Here is a 25,964-nt window from a genome sequence, read left to right as displayed (position 1 = left end):
GAACTAGAGGGTGTTCCAGGGCTACATGTACCCCACAAAGCTTGGATGATCCCAGGGGGTTGCATTAGCACGGCAGGGATTTACGGAGCAAACACGCCGCAGCCATTGCGCCGGGGCAACTCCCGCTTGGGATTTGCCGTGGCTGAGCCTGTGCGAAAATACACGAAGGAAAATATACAATAAAATATATATAAATGCTCAGAATTACGTTGTGCCAAAGATTGTGGCATAAATTGCTCTACTGTGCCCAGCAAAACCAGGGAGAGCTGGGAGGATATCGGCCGCGCTTCCCGAGCGGCGCGGAACAGAACCGGGACACAACGTTCCTGCAAACAGTCCCAAAATGCCCCTAAACCACTTTTAAATACCAACCCTAAAGCTTTCCTTTAGGGAAAGGGTGTGTTTGGTTTGGGTTTTTCCCCTCTTCCTGAATTAAGAACTCAAAAGGGGAAAGAAAAAGGGAAAGAAAAATCATTTATTACCGTTTAAAATCAAAGCCAGCGGCTCAGCGGGACGGTGTCGGATAAGCTGGGACCAAACTGGATCCGCACTGGGGTGAAGGTGACTTTAGAGCGGCCACGGGGACGAAGGTCTCCAGAGCACCTTGGGACCTTCCATTCAGGGGGAAAGAGAACAAAATAAAGCAGGAAAAAAAGCAGGAAAAAAAGGCAGGAAAAGTGAAAAGCCGGAGTTCGATGGGGCAGAGCCGACGGCGCTCCCTGGCTCGCAAGTGATAACCACCGATGGCTTTATCCCTGCGAGCTCGATGGGAGCTCGGCAAAGGTTTTGGCATCAATCTGAAGCCTCAAAGGGAATAATCAACCCTCCAAAACGAAAAGACAAAGCTGTTCCCCCCCCACCCCCCGCCCCAATTGAGAGAAAACCCGACCCAGGCTCTAGTTGAATATAAGTTTTTATCTTGATGCAACATCGTTAAAACCGTCACAAATCGAAACAACAGGTCGTTAAAAACGCTTCGCACGATCAGTACCTAAAATGCACCAGGCTCCCGAGCTCGCTTTGTCCCAAAGACCTTTGTGATTTACCCCAAAAGTCATTATTTTTTTTTTTAACGGTTTTTTTTTTCGCGTTTAAATAAGCAACTTGGTATAAAAACAACCAGCAACAACCACCCGCCCGTTCCTCCGCGCAGGATCGGCCCCGCGGTTGCTCCAAGCACAATTGCACGGATCCTCCTCTTCTCCTTTCTTTTTTACACAAGAAAGAACGTGCCTTTTCTCTCCTTCTTCCCACATCGAGGTTAAAATAACAACTCCGTTTCCCGAGGGTTAATAAATAAATCTGGTGCATAGTGAGATAGCAGCCAACCGTTCGCAGTTCATATATTACTATATTGCCTTTCAGGTCGCCCTAAAATTGTTCCCTCTCCCCTCCCTTTCCCTCCCCGCTATTTGTAAGAGCATAGATAACTTTAAATCTCTATAAAACAGTATTATTTCACCCAATCGATTTCCTGTATATAGTGCATTCGGCTTCTTCCCAACATCGTTAAATTAACTCGATATTATTTGCATGCTATTACATACAAACTTTTTTTTTTAAGACTCGTGTATTTTTTTTTTTTTTTGTTCTTTTTCTAAAGGATTTTGGTTTTTTAATTCATAACCAAGCAAAATATAGGCTCGAGGAAGAAGAAACAACCCCCCAAAAAAGGCAAAAAACTAACTAATTTCTACATATTTACAAGGGTGAATAAGTTAAACGTGGCTCAGGTTTGGCGGGGGGGGAAGGGAGGCGGCTTCCCACCCCCCCCCCCCAATCTATGGGGAAGCCCTCCAAAAACTCAACGTCAAATTGAGGGTCAAACATGTAGGGTAAGGGATGGGGGGGGATGCGTGGGAGAAGCCACCGGCATAGCGCCGATGCTCCCGGGGGGGGCCGTACACGTCCCGCATGCAGGCTGGCTCCGGGCCCCCCCCCCCTCGAGTCCCATCGGGGGGGGTTCAGCTCCCGCCTTCCCAAAAATATCAGTGAGAAACCCAAAAATAACACATTTGTTGGGGTTTGTACAAGCGGAGGGTTCGCTCCGTACATGGAGAGGGGGAGAAAAAAAAAGGGAGGACCCCCCCATATACACACACAACCTTTCCCCCCCCCCTCCCCGGGTTTGCGGCTCACATGAAGAAGTCAGCGGTGGGTTTGGGGGCAGCGGATGGGGAGGGCTCCCTCGGGAAGCCCCGGCCGGCCAACTTCTCGTATTTTTCTTTGTACAGATCCCTTTCCTTGGCCAAGCGGGTCACCTCCTGCTTGAGCTGCTCCACTTGGCTCTGGAGTTGGCATTTCTCGTTCTCCAAGATGTGCCGTTGCTGGACCCGCTTGTACCGGCAGGACTGAGCGTAGCCCCGGTTCTTCAAGGTCCTCCTCTTCTGCTTGAGGCGGATCACCTCCTCCTTGCTGAAGCCCCGCAGCTGCCGGTTGAGCTCCCGTACCGACATACTCACCAGCTGATCGTCGGAGAAGCGGTCCTCCAAGCGCAGATGGTGATGATGATGATGGTGATGACCGGCGTGGTGATGGGCGGCCGGGGGTAGCTCCTCACCACCGAAGGGCTGAGGTCGGAAAGACTCGTAGCCTTGGTGGTGATGATGATGATGGTGAGGGGCACCGATCAACGCCTCCACCGCGTCCTCCGGCGTCAGGTTGAGAGCTTCGGGGTTGAGGTGATGCTGGTAACCCGACATCCAGTACAGCTCCTCCAGCTGCTGCTTGGAGCCCAGGGAAGCGGCGGTGGTGGTCGGGGGGCCAGGGGCTGGTTGCCCACCGGGGCTGGGAGCGCAGAAGCTGGGCGAGGAAGGCACGGAGGAGCAGGGAGTGCTGAGCGGGGTGGACGAGAGGGACCCGGCTGGCAGCCGGTGGCACAACCGCTCCGCCTCCGCCGGCTCCTTCTTCACCTCGAACTTCATCAGGTCGAAATCGTTCACGTATTCGATGGCGAGGGGGCTGGTGGGCAGCTCCGCGCTCATGGCCAGCTCCGAGGCCATCTCAGTCCATGGAGCGACCGGGGGGAGATCCCCCGGGCACCGCCGCTCACCGAGGACTCGGGGCGCTTCCTCCCACCGCGCTCCGGGGCTCTCGCCGCGGTGTAACCGGCTGCCCCGAAGGGGCTCCACGAACGTCCGACGGGGCTTTACTGGGGGCTTCAGCCGGGCTCCGGGACCTTCCGTCGGGGCTTTACTGGGGGCTTCAGCCGTGCTCCGGGACCCTCCGACGGGGCTTTGCTCGGGGCTTCAGCCGGGCTCCGGGACCCTCCGTCGGGGCTCCGCACCGCTCTGCAGCCGGGCTCCGGGGCTCCGCTGCTGGACCCTCCTCCGGGGCTCAGCTCCTGGCTTCCCCCCACCACCGGGAAGCGGAGCCCCGTGGGTGCGGGACCGGGCTCTCTCCAGCACGGCTCCGACGCTGCCTGCGGCCGGTTCCCAATGGCGAGGAGCAGGCAGCGCCCTGCCCGCCCCTTCCTGCCTCCCCTGGCACCTGCCCCGGCCCCACCTCCCCGGGATAAGAGCCTTCTCCTGCCCTCCTCTTCCTCCTCCCACCCCGGACACGGGCACCAGGGGCGGGGGCTGCCCCCCTGCTCGTCCCCTGCCCGCTCCCTGCCCGTACTCGGCGCTGCCGGGCGGCTGAATGGAACCCGCTGCCTTTTATATGGGGGAACCGCGGCCAGGCCCCTCCTCCCGGGGCGGGGACAATCGTTTCTGACCGATCAGAGCGGACGATGCCCCGTCTCGGTTTGCATATCCCTATGGCAACGCCCCGGGGCTGCTGTCAGTCACTGCGGGGACCGGGCTCGGCGCTGCCCGCGGCGGCTCCGGAGGACGGGGCTCCGTGCCCCGGGCATCCCCCCCGGGCATCCTCCTGCATCCCTTCACATCAACCCCTGCATCCCCCTCTGCATCCTCCTGCACACCCTTGTGCCCCCCACCCGCATCACTCCTGCATCTCCCCGTACCTCACTGCACCCCCCTTCATCCCCAGTGCATCCCCTCTCTGCATACTCCCTGCATCCCCCGGGCATTCCCCCCCCAGACATCCCCCATGCATCCCCCCACATACCCCTGCATCCCCTTGCACCTCCATGCATCGTTCATGTAGGCCCCCCACATCCCCTTTCACACCCCCTGCATCCCCATGTAACCTCTTGCACCCCCCGCACCACCTTGCACCTTCCCTGCACCCCGTTGCACCTTCCCTGCACCCCCTTGCATCCTCTGCATCCTCTCTGCATCCTCCCTACATCCCCTTGCACCCCTCGTTCACCCCCCTGCATCCTCCCCTCATCCCCTTGCATATCCTTGCACCCCCATGTAACCCTTTGCAATCCCCTGTGCTCCCTTTCTGAATACCCCTTCATCCCCCAGGCATCCTCCCCACACTCCTTTCTTATCCCCCCGCATCTCCCATGCACCCCCCTGCACCCCTCTGCATCCCTTTGTATCTCCCTGCATTCCCCCCTGCACCCCCATGCAACCCCCTGCACCTCCCTGCATCCCCTCTTCTCCCTTTCCCTGCATCTCTCTGCATCCCCTCTGTATCCCCCCTGCATCTCCTGGCCCTACCATGTTCCTTCACCCCCCCATTCCTGCTCCCCCCAACCACCCTGGGTCCAAGCAGGGAGTGAGCACGAATGGAAAAGAAACTGTAATTTCCCCCCAAAGAAATGGGAAAGACCCAGAATGTGGATTATTGATCCCAAACCAAGTTTCACACCACTTCACTGAGGGACCACAGTCTCCCATGCTCCTGCGGGTACCAGGAATGGCACGGGGGTACAACCTCTTCCCCACCTCGATGTTCCCAGGCTGGAGCAGCCCAGCATTCTTCCTGGGACACAGGGAAGGTTTTCCATCCTTCCAAAAAATATACATCTATATATTTGGGGATATTATTTGATGTTCCCACAAACCAGGTCTGGCTTCGTGCCCCAGGAGGTGATGTTTGTGCCTTGCACATGGCGAGGAGCATCACCAGCTCCAGGATGAAGCACCATTGTCCCACTATGCCCATGGCAAAAGCATCACTGGCATCAAGTGAGGGGCTTTGGGTGCTCATCCCAGCGCAGGATGAGGCCCTGGCCTGGCTGCTGCTCCGCGCCCTGCCACCTCGTGGCTGCTGCAGCTGCAGCACAAGAGGGACCAGGATGTGCCTGGGAAAGAGACGGGATTAACACTGCTGGGGTCAAGGGCAGTGTTGGGGGGTGAAGGACAGCGCTGGGGGGGCCATGGGGACACGCACAGAGGACAGGGATGGAGCACGCAGGAGCCTGGTCCTGGCTGTGGGTGCAGCCTCATACCAAGGTGTTGGAGGGAAACTGAGGCACGGGGCAGTCGCTATTGAGTTGTCTCACGTAATCCCATGGGATGAGCGGCTTCATCCCATAGAGGCTGTCAGCACCCGCCACCACCCAGCGATCCTCCTCAGGCCTGGGATTGTCTCCATCTCCCATAGGATGCCCTTGGGGTACCACGACATCCCAGCCTGGCTGCATCCTGCCCACAGGCAGCTCCATGGGATGGGGGGACACGGTGCCTGCACCCAGCTGATGCCATCCCTGCCTGGGGCTTTGGGGATGGGGACACTGTCCTGCATGGGTGCTAATTGGGATGATTTGGGACAAATTAATACAAAACAGGGTTTTTGGGGGTGTGAAATCCCTTTTCCTGCTGCATCCCCAGTAGTTACCACCCCACATCATCTCTCCTATTGGATCCAGCCCCTGGATCTGGGGTGTTTGTTGTCCCCTTCTCCATCCTTCTCCTCCTATAGAGGTAAAATTAAGGCAGGGATGACATTTGTCCTCCCTTAGGAGGGACATGGAGGCAGGTCCCCTGGGACCCCCATAATGCTGGGATTTATCCCATAATGGATAACCTGGACACAGTTATCCCATACTGGAGATCCCAAACTTGGCCAGGGGATAATGGGACCCCTCCTAATTGAGAGAGGGGACAAAAAAAGGGACAAAAAGGACATTTTGAGACTTTTCCAACGGAAAAACCCCTTTTCACGGGGTGTTTTTAACCCCTATTCATTGTGTGACCCCAAATGCAGCATCCCTGTCCCTGCGCAGTGGGATATCATGATCCCACACCGGGAATCTGGGATGCGGAGCCACCTCCCTCCCCCTGGCACATCCCTCCCCGGAGCTGCTCACGCCTCGGGGGCACCCGGCCCCCATCAGCAGCTGCCACCAGCGATGGGCCCGGAGCCAGGACGGGATTTAGGGAATGGGAAGGGCTCCAATGGAGCCGTCACTCACCCGAGACACCCCCTTCGGGTATTTATAGTGGGTGGCGGGTACAGTGACACGTCCCCATCCCTCCCGCCACGCCGGGCCGGTCATCTGGGTTTACATGTAGACAGTCGAGTGACATAACCAGGTTGGTGGCCATGGGATGGTGCTGGGATGGTGTCACCTCTTGCTTTTAGAGCGGGCGGCTCCTCTGCCCCTTTAACCCTTTGAGCAGGGCTGGGGGCACACATGGGTCCTGCCTCAGTTTCCCCAGTGGGTTGGTGATGGGCTTGGGGAGCTCTCGCAGGGATAGCGACCCCATGATGTTGGTGGGATCATCTTGGTGATGGTCCATCAGCATCTGCAGCAGGAACCCGGGTGCTGATGAAGGGAGAAGGGTCAAAACTCATAGAATCAAGGAATAGTTTGGGTTGGAAGGGACCTTAAAGCTCATTCAGCTCCAACCCCCTGCCATGGGCAGGGACACCTTCCACTAGAGCAGGTTGCTTGATGCCATCATTTTGGGAGGGGGAAAAACCATACTAAGAAGCTGGTGCCACATCTCCACCTAAGGAACCCCCCCAGGGCACATTCTCACCATGGTCCTGGGCCAGCCCATCACCACAGCATCATGGGGAAGATGGATAAACCCCATTAGGGCCCATCACCGAGGCGTCGGGGCTCAACACCACCATCTCCAGCGGCTGCTTTTATCCCTGCTCATGAATCCATCACCCCCAAGCAGTGATTTGAACCAGAGCTGGTGGGAAGCAGCGTCAGGGCTCTTGGGGAGCTACTCATCACCTCCCTTAATGAGCGCAGAGCGAGCCTTAATCCTCATTAGATTGCTCATTAGGAAGCCATGGCCAGAAGCACCGAAGCTCTTGGCCACCATCACCCTGCACTGGTCCTCACTGGGGACCTGCAGCAGCAGCATCTCCTCCGGGGTGATTTGTAGTGAATTTAGGTTGGTTTTTGTTAGGAAACCACCATGTGAAGAAACATAATTTATGGGTAAAGGGGGAAAAGGTTCTAATACTGAAAGAACTGCAAAGATTTGGGGATCAGAGCAGCTTCTCCTTGATGGAATGTTCAGGTATTGCTGAATAAAAGAGCCACGCTCCGACCGGGCATCCCGGAGAACAACCTCTTTATTTACATATCAAAACACAAGGGTGAGCCAAAGACATTTAATAGAAATGGAAACAACAAAGGAGTCACTAAAAAACAGCTCGTGGTGCACAGGCTGGGGTGGGAGCTGCTGGTCCTCACAATAGCTGGGGGGATGATGGGGATGAGGCCACCCCAAACTGGTGTCCAAGTGGCACTAAACACCATTGCCAGTTCAGCATCCTTACATAGGAGCCACATGGTGCCTTTGGAGGCATCCCAGGGTCCAAGTCACTTGAGCCAGGTGATAAATCCCCCACCAAGAGCACCCCATCCTGTAGATGTGGGGTGATGACAAGATACCCCCCTCCATGGGGGTCCCCTAGGGGTGAAATTGAAGCCATCAGCCCCTTGTATCCACGGTGCAGCTGAGCCCATGGCACCGTGGTGGCTCCATCACCCACCCCATCACCAAGCCCAGCTGGGTGCTGGGTCCCCAGGGAGCCCCAGTGCTCACCCATGTCCCTGCTGATGCCTTTTCCATGCAGGGGATGGGATGGAGGGGCAGTGGATGGGCAAATCCTGCCACCACACATGGCTCTCAGCACCTCTTGGTCCTGTTGCTGTGCCCAGAATCGCATCCGTGTGTGGGAACAGCATCCACTGCCTTGAAATCCAGGTGGAAATTGAACCCATGGATGCAAAACCCATTGTACCAGCAGCTGCATGGCCAGTACTCCGCTCTGCACAATGCTCTTCCCATGGTTTGCTCCTGCTTGGATTTGGGAAGGACCCAAAAGAGCTGGATTGGGTCTCCCAAGGGAAACCAAACCCCTGCTGGGATAAGGAGAGATGGGAATCAGGGTGTAACCAGCCATGGGGACCCCGACACGCTGCAGGAGCCTTTGGTGTGAGCTCAATGCTGCTCCCAACACGTTTCCACTTGGGATGCTCTTGGCACATGGCTCTGCTCCAAGAAATCCCCTCCCAATAGCAAGGGGATGGAGCAGGATGGATGGAGCTGGTATGGAGAGACTGGAGTTCTGGGGGGGCTTTATGCCCTGTTACATCCCAGTGTGGTGATGACTTGAGACCACTGGACATCCTTGATCCCAGTAGAGTGGCTGACCTGTATAAGGGCACATCACACGATGGGACATCACCTCATGTCCTGGACAAGCAGCAGAGCTGTGATCTGCAGGAGGACTGATGGAGACGGGAGCCTCCTCCCAACCCCGTGAGCATCCAAAGAGCCTGGAGCAGAGTTTTGCCTTCACTAAACTGGACCAAGATAATTTATTGGCAACTTAAAATACTCCCAATGAAGCTGCAGGAGCGGGTGGTGCTGCCCCAGTGCTGCCACCCCATTCCCTGCCACAACAACGTCCCCAAAGAGCAAGAAGAGAAGAAGGTGCCACGTCCAGGCGCGGCGTCCTGAGGTAGGTGCTGGGTCGTGCCCGGCTCTGCGGTTCCTGAGCTGGTTGGATGCTGTTGGGTTGGGCTCTTCTTCACAGCCTGGGCTTGATCTGCAGCCGTTTGCCTGGGGAGGAGAGGAAAAAGGTAAGGACAGAGCAACTGGTGGTGTCTACATGTGTCTACAAGTCTACATGGGCTTGCATGAAGTGTTCTTCATGATATCCTTGTCTCTAAACTGGAGAGATGTGGATATGATGGATGGACCACCCGGTGGATAAGGAATTGGCTGGATGGTTGCACTCATAGAATCGTGGAATGGTTTGGGTTGGAAAGGACCTTAAGAACAACCAGTTCCAACCCCCTGCCCCGGGCAGGGACACCTTCCACTAGAGCAGGTTGCTCCAAGCCCCTGTGTCCAACCTGGCCTTGAACACTGCCAGGGATGGGGCAGCCACAGCTTCTCCGGGCACCCTGTGCCAGCGCCTCAGCACCCTCACAGGGAACAACTTCCTTATCTCCAACCTGAACTTCCCCTCTTTCAGTCTGAACCCATCACCCCTTGTCCTGTTGTTACAGTCCCTGATGAAGAGTCCCTCTCCAGCATCACTCCAAGAGTTGTGGTCAATGACTCAATGCCCACAAGGACCAGTCATGAGTGGTGTCCCTCAGGGGCTGGTGTTGGGACTGATCCTGTTCAGCGTCTTTGTCAGCGACATGGACAGTGGGATTGATGCACCCTCAGTGAGTTTGCTGATGACACCAAAATGTGTGGTGTGGTCAACACGCTGGAGGGAAGGGATGCCATCCAGAGGGACGTGGACACCCTTGTGAGGTGGCTAATGCCAACCTTATGAAGTTCAACCAAGCCAAGTGCAAGGTCCTATACCAAGGTTGGGGCAATCCCAAGCACAGACACAGGCTGGGCAGAGAATGAATGGAGCTGCTGGAAGAGAAAGACTTGGGGGTGTTGGGTGAGGAGAAGCTCCCCATGACCCGGCTTCAGTGTGTGCTTGAGCCCAGAACCCCCCCATGTGCTGGGCTGCACCCCCAGAGCGTGAGCAGCAGCTCAGGGAGGGGATCCTGCCCCTCTGCTGCGGGAAGGGGACACCTTAGAGCAGCTCCAGTGCCTAAAGGGGCTCCAGGAAACCTGGAGAGGGGCTCTTTATCAGGGACTGGAGTGATAGGACAAGGGGTGATGGGTTTAAACTGAAACAGGGGAGATTTAGGTTGGATATAAGGCACCGGGCACACGGGTGCTCCTCCACTCCACCAGCAACACCCACCCAACAGCACCCACCAGCCTCACCTCTGCCACCCTCCTTCAGATGGGTGTTTTCGGAGTCCCCCAAGGATGCTGGCAGCAAAGTCCTCTTCCTTTTGGTGCCGACTGGGAGCAGAAAGGAAGAAAAGAGGAGAAAGTCATTAAGGTTTTCTTGGGTTGCTTTGGAAATCCCTTGGGATGCAGGTGCAGGAGCATCCTGAGCTCTGGGCTCCCACAGCCCCAGCACTTCATGCTTTAACAGTGGGAAAAGGGAGCAAAAGGTGCCCAGGCGGCCAACAAGAAGGATTAACTATTGAGCAAGTGGAGAAGTCCTAACTGCATCCTGTCCCTCCCATCCCAAAGCCCACACAATGGTTGTAGGTCCACAACCACCCTGCCAGCCACTGGGGGGGACACGTGTGTCCCCAGTGGGTGCTCAGCCTGGCCTTGCTGCCCTGCAGCCCCTTCCCCAGCATTTCAGTGCAGAGTTGGTCCCTTTGGGATGGGGACGTGTCTCTGTATGAGCCCAGGGCTGATGTTCCCCTTGGACATGGCCGGGATGGAGGTGGCTGGTTCCCTAAATCCCTGAGCAACCTCAGCCCCCTACATGCGGATGGGATGGAGACACTCAGAGGTCCCTTCCCATCACAGAGCAGTAAGTCTGCTGCAAAAACCCCAAGTTATAGGTGAAAAAGAAGATTAAAAGTAGACAAAGCTTCATATTGCAGCCCAAGGTGGGCATCTCGACCTGCTTTGGGGATGAAGTGGAGCAGGAAAGACCCAAGTGCCAGTAAGCAAGAGGTTAACTCATGCTTGGTGCTCTGGCCATGCTTGGGAAAGGTTTGGGGACCACAGCTCTCAGTCACCCCTAGAATGCCCCCAAGATGCTTCAGGTGATGACTTCTGCTTGCAGGAGCACTGTGCCTCCCCCAAAGAGGGTCCCAACTGCTTGTATGAAGCCAAAACCCCCATGAAGTGCCTCTGGGAGGTGAAGTCTTTACAGGATGAGTGCAGGCACATCCCATCGACCAGGTGGATGGTGTGAAGTCCTCCTCCATTTCAACCTCAACACTGGACATACCTTTCTTCTACTTTCCCTCCCTGAAGGGTGCAGAGAAGCAATGATTATGGGGTTCTACCTACCAAACTGATGGGGAGGTAATAGAGTGTGTGGACACTTGGACAAGAACACACCAAGATGAATGCGGATGGGAAAACGAGGAGCTCTTCCAGAAAAAGGGATCCACAGCTTGTTGAATGATGAGGTTTAGGGGAAAAAGTCCTCTTTCACTTGGGATTCCAGGAGGTGGAGAAGGTCATGGAGAAGATGGAGGGAATGCAGCCCAAACCCCCTCCAGATGAGTATGTTCTGGATGAGCAGCACACAAGTTGCCCATGTTCTGCCCAAGTTGTGAATCACCTATCCCTGGCAGTGTTCAAGGCCAGGTTGGACACAGGGGCTTGGAGCAACTTCGGTCTAGTGGAAGGTGTCCCTGCCCATGGCAGAGAGCTGGAACTGGATGATCTTGAGGTCCTTTCCAAACCACACTATGATTCTGCAAACACATCAGTGCTCCACATTGCGCTTCCCAAACAATGATGCCCAACGCAGAACCGGGACCATGGGCAGCTTCGAGCAGCCTTGAAAGCCCAAAGGAGAAGGTTTTGGGGCAGAAGAGGATGGAGAGGTGAGGACCACAAGCAGCATCCAACAATGGGGAGCCACTAAGAGTTGTTCTCTGCTTTTAACCAAACTTGCCTCTGAGTCTAAGCCGCCGTGGCAGTGATACATAGCTTCTGAGCTAATTTATATAGAATAAAGAGGGCTCATTTAGCACCTTTCCACCCTTAATATAACACCCATACATCAGAGTGGTGCACAGCAGCCACCACGGACTTGGCCATTAGTCACCAGCAACGCAGCCGAATTCAGCTTTGGGGAACAGCAACACCAAGCAGATGCTCATCGCATCCCTCTTGGCCTCTGATCACCTCCTGATATTCCAGCTCACCCCAAGTATCCCTTTTGCATCCAGCCAGATGGTTTATCCAGCCTGGGATATCCAAATTCCACCCTGGTTGGTGTAATTAGGGCCCAACTCATCAACCTCAATGGGTCAAAATGAGCATCTCCTCGTTGCTGCCCCAAACAACAGTAGTCCTGGTCCAATGGGAACAGTGGAAACAGCTCAATTCCATGCTGGATGAGCTGGAAAAGTCTTCATTAGCTAATACCCATGAAAGCCAGGCTTTGCAACTCAAAGCAAATATGATTACAGAAGGAGAAATATCGATTTCTCTCTTTTTTGGGGGGGCAGGAAGAAAAGGTGATTTTTAAGTCAACTGTAATTAACTTCCCGACTTCTGTATGGGGTTGAATAGAGCTGAGATGCTTTCAGAGCATCCCAGCCTGATTTCAAACATAAACCTCACAAAATTAAGGAGGGTGATAATGAAATAAACCCCAAATAGGTTGTAAAAGGACTAAACTGGTCCAGTTTCTCACTTTGGATGCAGGGAGATGCTGCTCCGGGAAAGGATGGAGCAGTGGATGCTTCACCCCGCAGCCAGCAAACAGGGATGGGCGAACACCCCATGATGAAACACCCCATTGTGGAAGCCAAAGGGAGGCCCTGGATTAAAAAGGGGTGTCACTAAACCCACCCCAGCAAAGGAAAAGATATTTTCTGCTGTTTGTGCATGGGAGATCCTGCAAATGGCGTGATCAATCTTGGGTCGCATCTCGCACGCCTTCACTCTCTCCCCCCTCTCCTTCTCGTCTGCATTTCAGCAGCCACACAATCCATCTTCCAGGAACCAGGTATATCATTTCTAGTTAGTGAAAGCCAAGCTAAGAAACCCCTTTTTCATTACGATGATTGAACTGCTTCCAAAGAGAAGAACCGGGGCTGGATCACGAGTTCTCTCCCTCGAAAAGCGGGCGGCTTTTGCTGAGCTTGTCAAGCTCAGGCGGGGAATGAGGACTTCCAGCGCTCTTCCTCCTGATGAAAATCAACATTTATTTTGCCTAAGCCTAAGAAGGTGTCAGGCAGATGGAGAAAGTTGCCACTCTTTGCGAGGAGGAAGGAGGGAAAGGAAGGAAATCTAATAGAAATATATTATCAAGGCCGAGGAGTGGACAGTGCAGTAAATCACGCTTCAGGTGGCACCATTATGGGTTTCAATAAAGCCTGGCCTTCCCCCAGACGCTGCCGAGCCGAGCGGCTCCAGCTGCACCCCACGGGGGACTGAAAACAAGGTTTGTTTCATTCACATGTGGATACAGGGGGATTTAAAGGGGTTTAAAGGTGGGGAAAGAACCTGAAGTTCATCCAGCTCCAACCCCCTGCCACAGGCAGGGACACCTTCCACTAGAGCAGGTTGCTCCAAGCCCCTGTGTCCAACCTGGCCTTGAACACTGCCAGGGATGGGGCAGCCACAGCTTCTCTGGGCACCCTGTGCCAGCGCCTCAGCACCCTCACAGGGAACAACTTCTGCCTTATCTCCAACCTGAACTTCCCCTGTTTCAGCTTGAACCCATCACCCCTTGTCCTATCACTCCAGTCCCTGATGAAGAGCCCCTCTGCAGCATCCTCGTAGCCCCCTTCTGATACTGGAAGGCTAAAAAACATCTGAGCATTTTTCCTTCTGCACAAAGCTTCTCACGACATCCCAACTTTGATGTTGGGATTTTTCCGTGTCTCTTCTCCTTAATTCCTTCTTTTAGGAGGAAAAAAGCAACCAGAAAACCAGCCATGAGCTGCAGTGGTGGTAGAGGGGCTTCGTTGGATGGTGGACATGGCAGAGATGCTCTGTGGTCTGCTGGTACACACTGACCTGACCATGATGACATATGGTGGACACCACATGTGTCCTTTCCTAGTGAGGTGAAGAAGATGGGACTTCATCATCTCAGAGGGCTCTTCCATCTCCACTTTTTAGGTCATTAAACAACTTATGGGGGGGAACAACAGGTCTGCCAAGTGGCAACAAGGTGAACAAGAGGGTTCTTCAGGAATCCTGAGCAAAGTCTCAAAGCCCTGGTCTCAGACCCTCCGCCACATGTGGATGAGACCCTAAAAAATCAGGTAGAAAATTAATATGGAAGAAGTAGATTTCAGTCCTGGCAGAGGAATGAGACTTGGCAGGTCTGAAAGTCGCCTGCAAATCAATGAGGGAAGAGGATTGGAAACGTGCAGGCGGCTGGGTCCACGTGGGAAGTAAATCAGAGTGTTTTCAATAGCCTTTGGTGGGCTAAGAAAGGATGATTCTGATTCAGAGCAGGAGCCCAATTAGAACAAGTCCCAGCACCCATCAGCTTTACTGGAAGCTTCAACTAAATTGGCCACTTTGCAATATGGAAATGAAACAGCAGTGAAGTTTCTGACTTTTAGACTTGCCCAGAGCCACCAAGACTTGAGGGGATCCAACCCCAACCTTCAACAACACCATGTTATCAAGCCTTTCAACCTCTCCCTGTTATCAAGCATCACCCTAAAGCTTAATGGTACCCCAAGCCTGGTGGTGTCCTGCAGCAGGATGAGGGCTTTAGTAGAAGGAAGAGACGGAGGGATGGAGGCAAAGGCTGCCAGATATAAGGCACTGCTGCAGAGGGATGAGCAAGGATGCTGGAGAGGGACTCTTCATCAGGGACTGGAGTGATAGGACAAGAGGTGATGGGTTTAAACTGAAACAGGGGAAGTTCAGGTTGGATACAAGGAAGAAGTTCTTTACTGTGCGGGTGCTGAGGCGCTGGCACAGGGTGCCCAGAGAAGTGGTGAATGCCCCATCCTTGGCAGCGTTCAAGGCCAGCTTGGACAGAGCCTTGGGTGACATGGTCTAGTGTGAGGTGTCCCTGCCCATGGCAGGGGGTTGGAACTGGATGATCTTAAGCTCCTTTCCAACCCAAATCATTCCATGATTCTATAAGATCTACCAGGAAGTCCCTCTGGGGAGGTCCACCAGCCCATGGGTCCCTCCGGGTTAGGAAGGAAGCACCCATGACCAAGATGATGTCTGAAACTGGTATCTCAGGTGTATGAAAACAAGCTAAACCTCCCCCACTGCAGAGCCCCCCACCAAACAGCCTGATCACCCAGAAGGACCTGCTGACTCAGCAGGAGAAGATGCAATTGCTAAAGACCTGAGCAGATCCAGCCCGTTAGGAGGAAACCAATCAGACTGACACACGTTGTCCTGCTCAAGGTGCAGCCTGCTCTGAACCTGCAGCTCGATAGATTTCTGCATTAGACAAAGCAATTCTATTAGGGAATTGCTTAATTCAGTTATGAAGGAGTTTTGATGCTCTCTAATTAAAGTCTCCCTGTGTGTCCAATGGAGCGTGCATCGGATGGGGAGGTGGTGAGGGAAGCATCTACCTGCAGTGGGATCACACAGCAAAGGTGAGGAGGAGATGAGGGTGAGCACAGGAGCATCCCATCACCATCTGCCATGTACATGGATCACCCTCTCCATTCCAAGAAAGATGTGCCAAGTGCCAGGAGAAGAGGTGGGAAGGTACCACCAAGGTCCAAGCTGCTTATGAGCCATGAGACAGGGAGGGTTCATTGGTACCATCAGGAAGGAAGATGGAGATTTCCCACTCCCTGTGTGGACCCTGATCGTTTATCCAACAAGAGCAGAAGACCTCAAGGGAAGGCAGAGATGGGATTTAAGGATTAAGCTGATTTAAGGACAAGATACATCAAGCATGCTCCTAATTCCCTTTTGTTTTCCCTGTAGACTTCAAGGCTTTATGTTCTGCTGCCTTTCCTCTCTTTAGCTTGTCCTTGTGCCCTTGGTATCATCTACTGAGGAACTGGGAAGTCCTGTAACTCCCATGAGCATTCACCATGACCATCAAAGTGCCTCCACCTACTCTTACTATCTCCTACCTGCCTCCTAAGAGAGCACACATCCCCAGCCACATGTCTTGTCCATCCTAAAATGGATCACAGGATGGAAGTCGAACCTTAAAATGACCCTGAGTTGCAGGGGAAGGAAGATGATGTAATGTGTTCATCCCATACACACTGGTGGCATCTCCACAGAGATGGAGGAAAAGGTCCTGCCACATGGATCTTGAATCAATCAGCCACCAGAGCAGAATGATGATGATGATGAGCACATGGATGCAGCACCCTGGCATGGTGATCACGTCGCTGCCCCTCAAAACACAAAGGAGATGGTTTATCTGCTCCTCTCATGCCTCAACTCATCCCTGGCTCTTCCCAAGCCCGCCTGGATGCTTCCACCCTGCAGGTCCCAAAGCCACCCACAAACCACCAATAAAGCTTCAGAGCTCTCGCTGAGTAGGAGATAAGGTAATGGGGGAAACTGAGGCACGCAGAGGTCAAACACCACTGTCCTGCTAAAACCCCTGTTCCTCCATAGAGATTTGAGTTGCTTCTATTGCCTGCAGAAGGCAAATGATCAAAGACCTCAGGTGATCTGCAACCACCTCCCATCCATTCGATCTGCACCAAGGTCTGCACTTAATGCTCCCATATGAGGACAGGCTGAGAACATCGGGGTTGTTCAGCCTGGAGAAGAGAAGCTGCGTGGAGATCTCAGAGCAGCTTCCAGGGTCTGAAGGGGGCTACAAGGATGCTGGGGAGGGACCTTCATCAGGGACTGGAGTGATGGGACAAGGGGTGATGGGTTCAAACTGAAACAGGGGAAGTTCAGGTTGGATCTAAGGCAGAAGTTGTTCCCTGTGAGGGTGCTGAGGCGCTGGCACAGGGTGCCCAGAGAAGCTGTGGCTGCCCCATCCCTGGCAGTGTTCAAGGCCAGGTTGGACACAGGGGCTTGGAGCAACCTGCTCTAGTGGAAGGTGTCCCTGCCCGTGGCAGGGGGTTGGAGCTGGATGATCCTCAGCTCCTTCCCAACCCAAACCCTTCCCTGATGCCATGAACAGCTGTGAACACCCGCAGCAGCTCTGCACCTCCCCGAATCCCTCCAAAGCCAAAGCGTTTGAGCGTGCTCAGCGGAGCCGTTAGGAAAAGCCTGTAGCGAGCAGCTTCCATTACCGTTACGACCGTGAAATATGACAAGGAAATGATGGCCGTATGGTCCCAGCTTTGCAGCCCGACGACTTGCTGGGGCTTTATCGTCACTCAAACGTGCAGAGAGCTGTAAAATGTTTACAGAAAGGGTCGTTTGCAGCTATAAAATCCTCTTTTCTCTCCTAAACAAGGCTGAGCGGAGCCATTTACAAAGCCCTGAATGTTCATCGGGGGAGAGGGGAACATCTGTTCACTCCAGGAGTTTTCCGTGAGCTTCTCGAACAAATTAACTCAAATGGGTGCTTTCTAATTAAATTAGCACTCGATTGGAAGGGCTTCGCGTTGCTGGAGTTGCTCACAATGAGAGCGGGGAGGCCACTGAGGCTCCAGCACCGGCTATTGAACTGGAAGGTGAAATATGGAAAAGCCCATTACCTGGTGGAGTGGTTGGGGAGCCCGTGCTCCCTCTGGGTTTGCCCTTCTGGATGGAGAACACAACCAGGTGAAGGATGGGATGCCACCAAGCCCACCCTTCCTGGCCGGGATGCTTGGCTGGAAGCGGTTTGTTCTCCCCACAGGCTTCTTGGAGGGTGCTTTGAGCACCCTCAAATCACTCCTCCGACCCCAAATTACAAGGGTTGGGAACCCTCCCCATGGGAGGACAACATCAGACCACATGCAGACTAATAGAATCATCGAATAGGGCTGGAAAGGACCTTAAGATCATCTAGTTCCAACCCCCCTGCCATGAGCATCACTCCTTTCCAGTCCCCCTTTATCTATATCCCAAGGCCAGAGGCTGCAGCCCCCCACTGAGACCCTGCAAACTGATGCTGTTGCCCATGCTGGTGCTTAAAGGTCATCTCCAATCCCCCCCCCATCTCTCCCAGACACGGAGCTGGTGTTTTTCTTTGTTTCTCCTGCATTTACCAGTATTAAAAGGGTATTTTCTCAAATTGTGACCATTTAAGCAAGCAATTCAGCTCCCTCTGTAATAATAACCTGTCCTCCTCCTTAGTTACTACCTCGCCAATTTGTGTGTCACCTTCAGGCTTTACAAGAAGAAACCCACTATTATCCCTGCTATGATGGCTGCAGCGGGGGAGCTGCAGACCCCCAAACCCCACCACAGACACCAGCTACTACCTAGAGCTACACAAGGACTTATCCTGACCACCCGCTCAGCTCAAAACAGCATCTCAAGCTCATAAGCACCAGTCCTGGCGATCAGAGAATCATGGAATGGTTTGGATTGGAAGGGGCCTTAAAGCTCATCCAGTTCCAACCCCCTGCCACGGGCAGGGACACCTTCCACTAGAGCAGGTTGCTCCAAGCCCCTGTGTCCAACCTGGCCTTGAACACTGCCAGGGATGGGGCAGCCACAGCTTCTCTGGGCACCCTGTGCCAGCGCCTCAGCACCCTCACAGGGAACAACTTCTGCCTTAGATCCAACCTGAACTTCCCCTGTTTCACTTTGAACCCATCACTCCTTGTCCCATCACTCCAGTCCCTGATGAAGGTCCCTCTCCAGCATCCTTGTAGCCCCCTTCAGACCCTGGAAGCTGCTCTGAGGTCTCCACGCAGCTTCTCTTCTCCAGGCTGAACAGCCCCAATGTTCTCAGCCTGGCTCCATACGGGAGCTGCTCCAGCCCCTGCTCATCCTCGTGGCCTCCTCTGGGCTTGCTCCAACACCTCCATGTCCTTCTGATGTTGAGGACACCAGAGGATTGATTTGGCCATCATGAAGCATTCAGTCCTTTAGCCCTCTCAGGATGATGGTTCATCAGTGGCCAGGGCTCCTTTTCTCCCCTTTGCTTATGGGGCTCTCTGGCTGCTGCTGCACCCCTGAGACCATTCATTTGTGTCTGGAGATGAGATTTAACTACCCAGCACATCCCAGGGCATGGGCAAACCCAGGCACTGAGCAGCATCCTCATGCCCATCCTCACCACGCGCAATCACTGCATCCCTTTGGCAGGGAAATTGCTTTATCATCAGATCATTTTACAACCATCTGCAATTCCTGCCTGGTTTTCCTTTCCTATGGATCCTCCAGCATCTGCTTTCCTGATGCCACATGCTCTGTGGTCAAAGGCAAAGGAGCATAGAGGGATGCATTCCCTGACCGTGGACCCACAGCCTTCCTCCCGACATCCCTGGACTGAACCAGCTCCTTCTACTCATCCTCCCACCCCAAAGGCCTGGAAATCATCCTCCCATGAATGTGCAAACTGGATTTTAGAGGAAAAGGATGCCCTCACTGCCAGGATGATGCCTTTGCCCTCTTGACCGAGCATTCCAGGCTGCCAAGTGCAATCCAGGGCATTCCAACAGTGTTCTTGTCCATGGATTAATTGTTCCATCGTGATCACAGAGATAAAACCACCTGATTAAGCTGCTGCTTCCTTGGCCCTGCTGTCGAGATCAAAAGGGAATTGAACCAAGGCCAAGGAAAGGGAAGGAGGGAGGTGCCCAGGGCAAGAAATCCCTGGAAAAGGAAGCCAAGTGCTTCACCCTATGTCATGGAGAGGAGTGTTCCCGGCCGGAACAGTCTCCATCGTGCCACGATTTGACAGCGCACGCACTCGCCTTGACTTCAGGAATATGTTGCTAATCCTGGGAATTTTCTTTCCAACAGCATTCCCTGGCTCAAAGTGCTTCATGATCGAGCCAGGCATAGCCTTGCAGATCCTTGGTACCCACTTAGGGATGAGTGCAAGTGCCCAGCCTGGCCTTAGGTGCTGAATTCATCCCTTATCCCAGCAGGATCCTGCTCTGACTGCACGCTCAGAATGGGATCAGAGATGTGGAGGGATGATTCCTGAGCCAAATGCTGCCTCCTTTTCTGCAGTGGAGCTCAGGAGATGGAAAGGAAAGTGTGAAGCATCATCCATCCAAAAACGTCCCACCCAGCGCTGGGAAGGACCAAGCACAATCTCTGCCTCGCTATCACCATCTCCATCACCTCTGCTCCCATGGATGCATCCCCAGAGTGCCCCAAAGTCCCAACCCTTCCTGCAGAGCTGATAGTGATTGAGGGATTTTGCAGTGTAGGAGCTGAATCAGGAGAGGAAGAACCAAGGAAAACACTGGAGAAGCAGGAATCCAGCTAATCTCCACCATGAGCTGCTTGGCACAGAAACAAAGATGTTTCTTCTCATTGCTTCCACACTTTTCCCCACCTTTTTTCCCTAGAGCCAGTTCAAACAGTTAAAACATTTCCCTGAACTTTTCCAAGTTGTTTGCTCTCACGTGTCAGAGTTCCTAAGTTTTGCTCATCCTAAAACTGTATTTTTACCTATTTCCAAAGCCTTTTCCTCTGACTTTTAACAGAAGAACAAAGCAGATAATCCCAGATTAACATGGCTCTTCCCTCGAACTTCCAACCTGCAAGCACCCCATCCCTCCTCCCACCAGGGATGTTCCTATTTCAAAGCTTTGAAGCTATTTTGAGCCAAGAAACATGTGATGAATGGTTCAGAGGGACCTCTGTAGGTCCAGCAGTAAGGTAGATCATCACCGCATCCCTCTGAAACAACCTATCAGGGAAAGCTGACTCCATCACAGGAACAAGACTGGATTCATCATCAGGTAATTTATGGGATAAGGGAAGATAAAAGATAGGGACAAAATCCTACTGTGTGGTTTTGGGAGCAGAGCCAGGAGCTCGTGCCTCTGCATGCAGAGATAGGAGTCCCAGTTGCCATCCCAGTTTGGGCTCCCAGAGTTAACTGGTTTAGTGACTCACAAGGAACACCAATCCCACCAAAACCCATGGAGAGCAGTGGGGAATAACTCTCCCACTTGGAATTGAAGCAGCTCAGAGCACATATGAGCAAAAGCAGAGCAAGTGCTTCCTACCTGGCTCATCCTCTGCCTCCTCCTCATCCTCCACTTTGCAGGCCTGGTCACTGGGGGATTCTGGGGACTGGAGGGAGATGAAGGATGGCAGTTTCTGTGGCCAGTTGGCTGGGGAGGTGTCTGCTTCCTTCCAAAACTTCACTTCTTTCTCTGCACTGGAGGGTCCAGGCATTTCCCCATCATCGTGGAGCTGAGCTGGATCATTCCTGCAGGAGCACATGGGAAAAATAGTAAGGGAAGAGAAAACAATCCCACTTGGCAATGGCATCACGTGCAATGGAAGAGACTGGGGTGAACCACCAAAGCCACACATGGAGGCTCCCCAAGCTCCATCCCAGGCTCTATCTCTGATATCCCAGGAACCAGCTTGGATTAAGCCGGAGTTTCTCACTCCCCAGCTGAAACCCCTGCTCTGTGCTTCCCTGCAGGGTTTCCAGCCCTCAGATGCTCCTGGAGGTGCTGGGCTCCTGCTTGGGTGCTATCTGAGCTGAGTGAGAAGAAAAGGGGGGAGATGGAGGGTGTGGGGAGCAGGGATGGCTTGGGATGCCCCACTGGGCTTGGCTTATCCCCAACCCTCCTGCCTTGCACCCAGCTAACAGACCCTTCAGCTCCTTCTACATCTCCAATGATGGTGCCATAAAGGCAAAAATACCCTTCAGAGCAGCTTCCAAGCTTGGATGTGCTCCCTTCCCCTAGTGGAGCTGGCCCTGGGATAGGAGGAAGGTGCCTCCTTACCTAAAAAGAGCATGGAGCTATTTTACACCTTGTTCACACAGGGGACATGAGCTGGGTGGCATTCCGAGGCTCTTCTGTCACCTGGGATAAGTTTGAAGAGCCCATTGAGTGCTCACCCTCCTCTGGTAGCTTACAAGGCAGAGCCAGGATGAGGCCTAGGACTGGGCAACAGCATGGACCAGCCCAGCCCAGCTCCCAGGTCCCTCCATTTCCATCCCACCTTCACCCCACATCCATCTGCAAAGAGCACCCAAACTGGTATTTTCTCCTCCCACTAACCAGGACTTTTGGCTTTTGGCTTTTAAAGCCAAATTCCAACTTAGCTTTAATTGTAATTACACTGGATGTAGTTGTTCTGCAGGAAGGGCAGAGGAAGACAAGGATGTACCAAGCTTGAGAAGATCTGTCTCCCTGTGAGGATGAGGACCAACATCTCCATCATCAGCCTGTGGCTCCATCCCACCACCCAAAAGCATCAGAGATTGCTCAGAGAGCTTCCAAGGATTAACCAAGGTCCCAGCCCAGCATCAAATGGTTTCACAAAGTTTATTGCATCTCCATGCCCGTCCCCATCTCTGCTTCTTCAAGCCCTGATGGTGAGCCCCTCCATGCCACTGCTCTCTGCCATGGAGGTGAGGACAAGGGATGATGGTTTCCAGTCTCCCACAGAGCTATGGATAAGCTTTACCCACTTCCAGTAGTGGAGTCTCCATCTGGGCTCCTCCATCTCCCAGAGAAGGTCTACAAAAGCCTCAGAGATACCTGAAGGCCCATTTCTAAGGGTGAAGATACCCACACCCCAATGACACACATCAGATGCAAGCCATCCTCTTGTTCCTTTGGATGGAGACCTCTCCTTTGAGCATGGACCTTGCCCAACCCTATTGCCCATGGTGGCCCTATCAAGAAGCCACCACAGCGACCCACATCAGGAACATCTCAAAATACACCAGCACACAGACAAATACACACTTGGAAGGGGAAACATCAGAGCAGGATGGGAAGAAAACTGTTTAAGAGCAGCAAAACAAGTTTCTTCTGCTCTTTCCTACCTGTCCATCTCCTTTGAGACCCGTCTCCACTTGGAGGGGGGGGCACTGCGGTCCCCATCTTCTCCCTCTCTCGGGTGGCGTCTCTTCTGTGGGTGCAGCAGCTTGCAGCGGGCACCTTTGGGGCAAACCCCGTTCTTGGCAAAGTCAGGGCAAACCAAGGTGTGCTTCTTCTTGCACTGCAAGGGAAAAAGAGGACAAGGTTGGCAAAGGCAAGGAAAGCCCCATGGTGAGCACGGGTTCCCAAAATGAGCTCCCTCAAGTGGCACCAACACGTTGCTGAAGGAAGAGAAGGATGTGTTGGTGCTTCTTTCTTTGTATCAAACCACTATTTCATGCCAAGATAGTAATAAAAATAAGATGCTCCTCCAAATAGTGTGCTTTCCAAGTGCCTGTTTTTATGGACTTAAACCATCAAAGTCTTCACAGCAACAACCTACCCCCAAGGTGGTGATGCTGGGAGGCATCAAAGAGGTTAATTGGGCTGGAGAAGCTGTTTTGGAGAGGACACAGGGTTTTCTTGTCCCAGACATGCCTGGGACTTAGGGAAGAGCAGGAATGAAGCACATCCTTTATGGGGCTTATTTTGGGATCGCTGCCTGGATCATGAAGGTGGCCGAGGGCTGGAGCTCAACCCTCTCTGCTCAGGGCTTGGAAATGAGCTTGGTTGGTGCTCTCCTGTCCAAGGAAGCTTCGTGTGGCCACAGGATGGGACTGGCGAGATGGCATCAAGATGTTCACCCTTAAAAGTGTGTCTGTGCTACCAGCTACCAGCTGCACTTATTGCAAGTGGGAAAAGCAGGAAGAGATGCAGGAAGGGCAGAGGAGACACCTTCGGGTGTGATTTCCACCTGGATGATTGGGAATGTTGGCCAGGGGGAGGGAGAAAGAGCTGCTTGTCTAATCTCTGATGGTTCTCAACACCGTGACAGCAACGCCCTGCGATGCAGAGAGCTTGTCCCAGTGTATCCCAAGGGATGCAGGGTGGGAGCAGGCCACAGAGCCTTGTTCAGGGTAACCCCGCTCCCACCCCAGATGCTCCCATCCATCCCATTCATCTTGGCTTTTGCAGTGACCACAGGCGTGCACCGCACCATGACACCCATGGTGAGATGCAATCCAACACATGTGGTGCAATAAAGGGATCACAACACCCTTGTTGACCTTCTCCACAACCAAAGATGCAGTCTGCCTTTTCCCCACATGGGTTCTTCCATGTGGGATGCCCACGCTGCAAACCTCCTTGCTATAGGGATGCTCAGATTTTGCATAGGTTTGGGTGAAAACAAGACAAATCATAGCATCACAGAATGGTTTGGGTTGGAAAGGACCTTAAGAACATCCAGTTCCAACTCCCTCCAACAGGCAGGGACACCTTCCACTAGAGCAGGTTGCTCCAAGCCCCTGTGTCCAACCTGGTTGTGAGGGTTTTAGCATCATCGTTCTCACCTGTTTATATAAATGCCTCTTCCCGATGATGCAGGAGATAGGTGAGCTCCTGCCCTTTTAATGCAACTCAACTTTGGGAGCACGGGAGCAGCTCCTCGTGCTGACCTTTGGGATGAGGCGGCAGCCCCGCTGAGCCATGGAAGCTCTCTCCTGGAAAGGGCAGCAGGGTTCAGCAGCTCTGCTGCCCGGGGCCGAGCACCAGAGCCAGCATCGGAGCAAGATGCTCGTCTGCTGGAGGTTGGGGATGATGCTGAGCAGCAGGAGGGCTGGGGATCCAGATGGACACACAGACATTGACTCAATGGGGGGGACGGTGCAGTGACAGCACTGCTTTTCCACTAAAAATTCATTAAAAACCCCAATTCCTACGACTTTTCCCCTCTATTTGAAGGAGCTTCAATAGCAAGTCTGCAAGCCAACAGGCAACCTGAAAGTAGTCGTCTCTACTTTAGTTCTATGATTCTATGATTCTAAACAGCACCCAGGCTCTGCCATTCCTCCAAAATCCTATGTTTCACAGAAAAACAGAATCAAGGAATGGTTTGGGTTGGAAAGGACCTTGAAGATTATCTAGTTCCAAGAAGAAGAGCAGGAAAAAAGAGCCCTGGAACTGCTCCTATGACTTTTTCCCTGTATTTGAAGGAGCTTCAATAGCAAGTCTCCAAGCCAACAGGCAACTTTAAAGTAGAGTCGTGTCTAATCAGTGTCCAGGCTCTGCCATTACTCCAAAATCCTATGTTTCACAGAAACAGAATCAAGGAATGGTTTGGGTTGGAAGAGACCTTGAAAATAATCTAATTTCAAGGAAAAGAGCAGGAAAAAAGCCCTGGCCACATGGATGCATCACCCTTGCAGCCAGCAGTGATGCTGCTACACCAAGGAATGATGCTATTTTGGGGGAAAAGCCAAGAAGTGTGGCTGTTTCTTCCCAAGGGACCAGTTACAAGTCCCTGTGGAGGGGACGGTGTCGTGATCCCAGCTGGATACTGGGATCAGCATGTGCCACCTCCCCAGTGCTCTCACCTGCACCCATCCCCAAGTCACTCATTGCACCAGACCATGTTTATTGGCTCCACAGCAATCAGATACTTCATAAAGACAACAAACCATGTCCCACTAATCCCGGGGCCGTGTCCCCAGCTCAGGTTTCTTAATGGTTTTTCCACACCATTCCCAGCGCTCGGCCCTTCTCCCGTCCATCACTGCTGCTTCGGGGCTGGGATGGTGAAGCTGGGATCACCTCCCTGCTGGCCTCAGGGGCTGGAAAAGCCCTTCCTGTTTATTTATAGCAGGTCTTCTGCTCCTGCCCTGCGTGCCAGAGCAAACACGTTGGGCTTGGGTTGCTGTTGGGCTCTTTGCTGCCCTGTGTCAGGCGGGGTGAAGCCGAGTGGGGCTGTGGGACAGCGGGCAGGACCTCATGCTGGAGGCCATCTGATCCCTTCCACCTGTTGGGGTGCTAAATTACACCCCCATGGGACCTCCGCCAGCCCATAGGTTGGACCATAGAGAGAGAGAAAAAGCCTCTGGTCCCTTCCAGCAAGACAACAGAAAACTCACAGCACCCCTAATAAACCATAGGGAGAACCCCCGTGGCTCCACTGGGTGCTGATGAGGATGCCGTCATCCCACTGATGTTGTCCCCATCCCAATCTCCCTGCTCTGGGCTTCCCCCACAGCCTGACCAGCAGTGCTGGGATGGTGCCCAGTGGGAAGCCCCCGTGGCTGGGACTCCATCCTGGCTGCCAAGGCAGCTTTGGGTGAAAGTCAAGGTGCTGTCAACGACCCACAAAGCCTGAAATGGCCCAAGGGGCCCTGACGCACACGAGGAGCAAGAC

The 25,964-nt window shown here is 53.5% G+C and overlaps 2 protein-coding genes across 3 annotated transcripts in view; both read right to left on the bottom strand.

The window, feature by feature from the left end:
- Positions 1 to 895: 895 nt before the first annotated feature.
- Positions 896 to 3,422, bottom strand: MAFA (MAF bZIP transcription factor A). Its single transcript, XM_030481048.1, has one exon. The coding sequence runs from the start codon at positions 3,000 to 3,002 to the stop codon at positions 2,136 to 2,138; it is 867 nt and encodes a 288-aa protein (XP_030336908.1). The 5' UTR covers positions 3,003 to 3,422; the 3' UTR covers positions 896 to 2,135.
- A 3,955-nt stretch (positions 3,423 to 7,377) lies between these two features.
- Positions 7,378 to 25,964, bottom strand: part of ZC3H3 (zinc finger CCCH-type containing 3) — a 151,394-nt gene continuing 132,807 nt past the window's right edge. For both annotated transcript variants that reach the window (XM_030481027.1, XM_030481036.1), the window contains exons 10-13: positions 22,684 to 22,859; positions 20,897 to 21,102; positions 10,077 to 10,157; positions 7,378 to 8,894 (exon numbers count right to left, since the gene is read on the bottom strand). In XM_030481027.1, the coding sequence (XP_030336887.1) occupies positions 8,863 to 8,894; positions 10,077 to 10,157; positions 20,897 to 21,102; positions 22,684 to 22,859 (495 nt within the window). In that variant the 3' untranslated portion in view covers positions 7,378 to 8,862. The remainder of the gene's footprint in view (positions 8,895 to 10,076; positions 10,158 to 20,896; positions 21,103 to 22,683; positions 22,860 to 25,964) is intronic.

Source organism: Strigops habroptila, chromosome 1, assembly GCF_004027225.2.
Source record: "Strigops habroptila isolate Jane chromosome 1, bStrHab1.2.pri, whole genome shotgun sequence".
Taxonomy (NCBI): domain Eukaryota; kingdom Metazoa; phylum Chordata; class Aves; order Psittaciformes; family Psittacidae; genus Strigops; species Strigops habroptila.
This window is presented reverse-complemented; position numbering and strand designations above follow the sequence as displayed.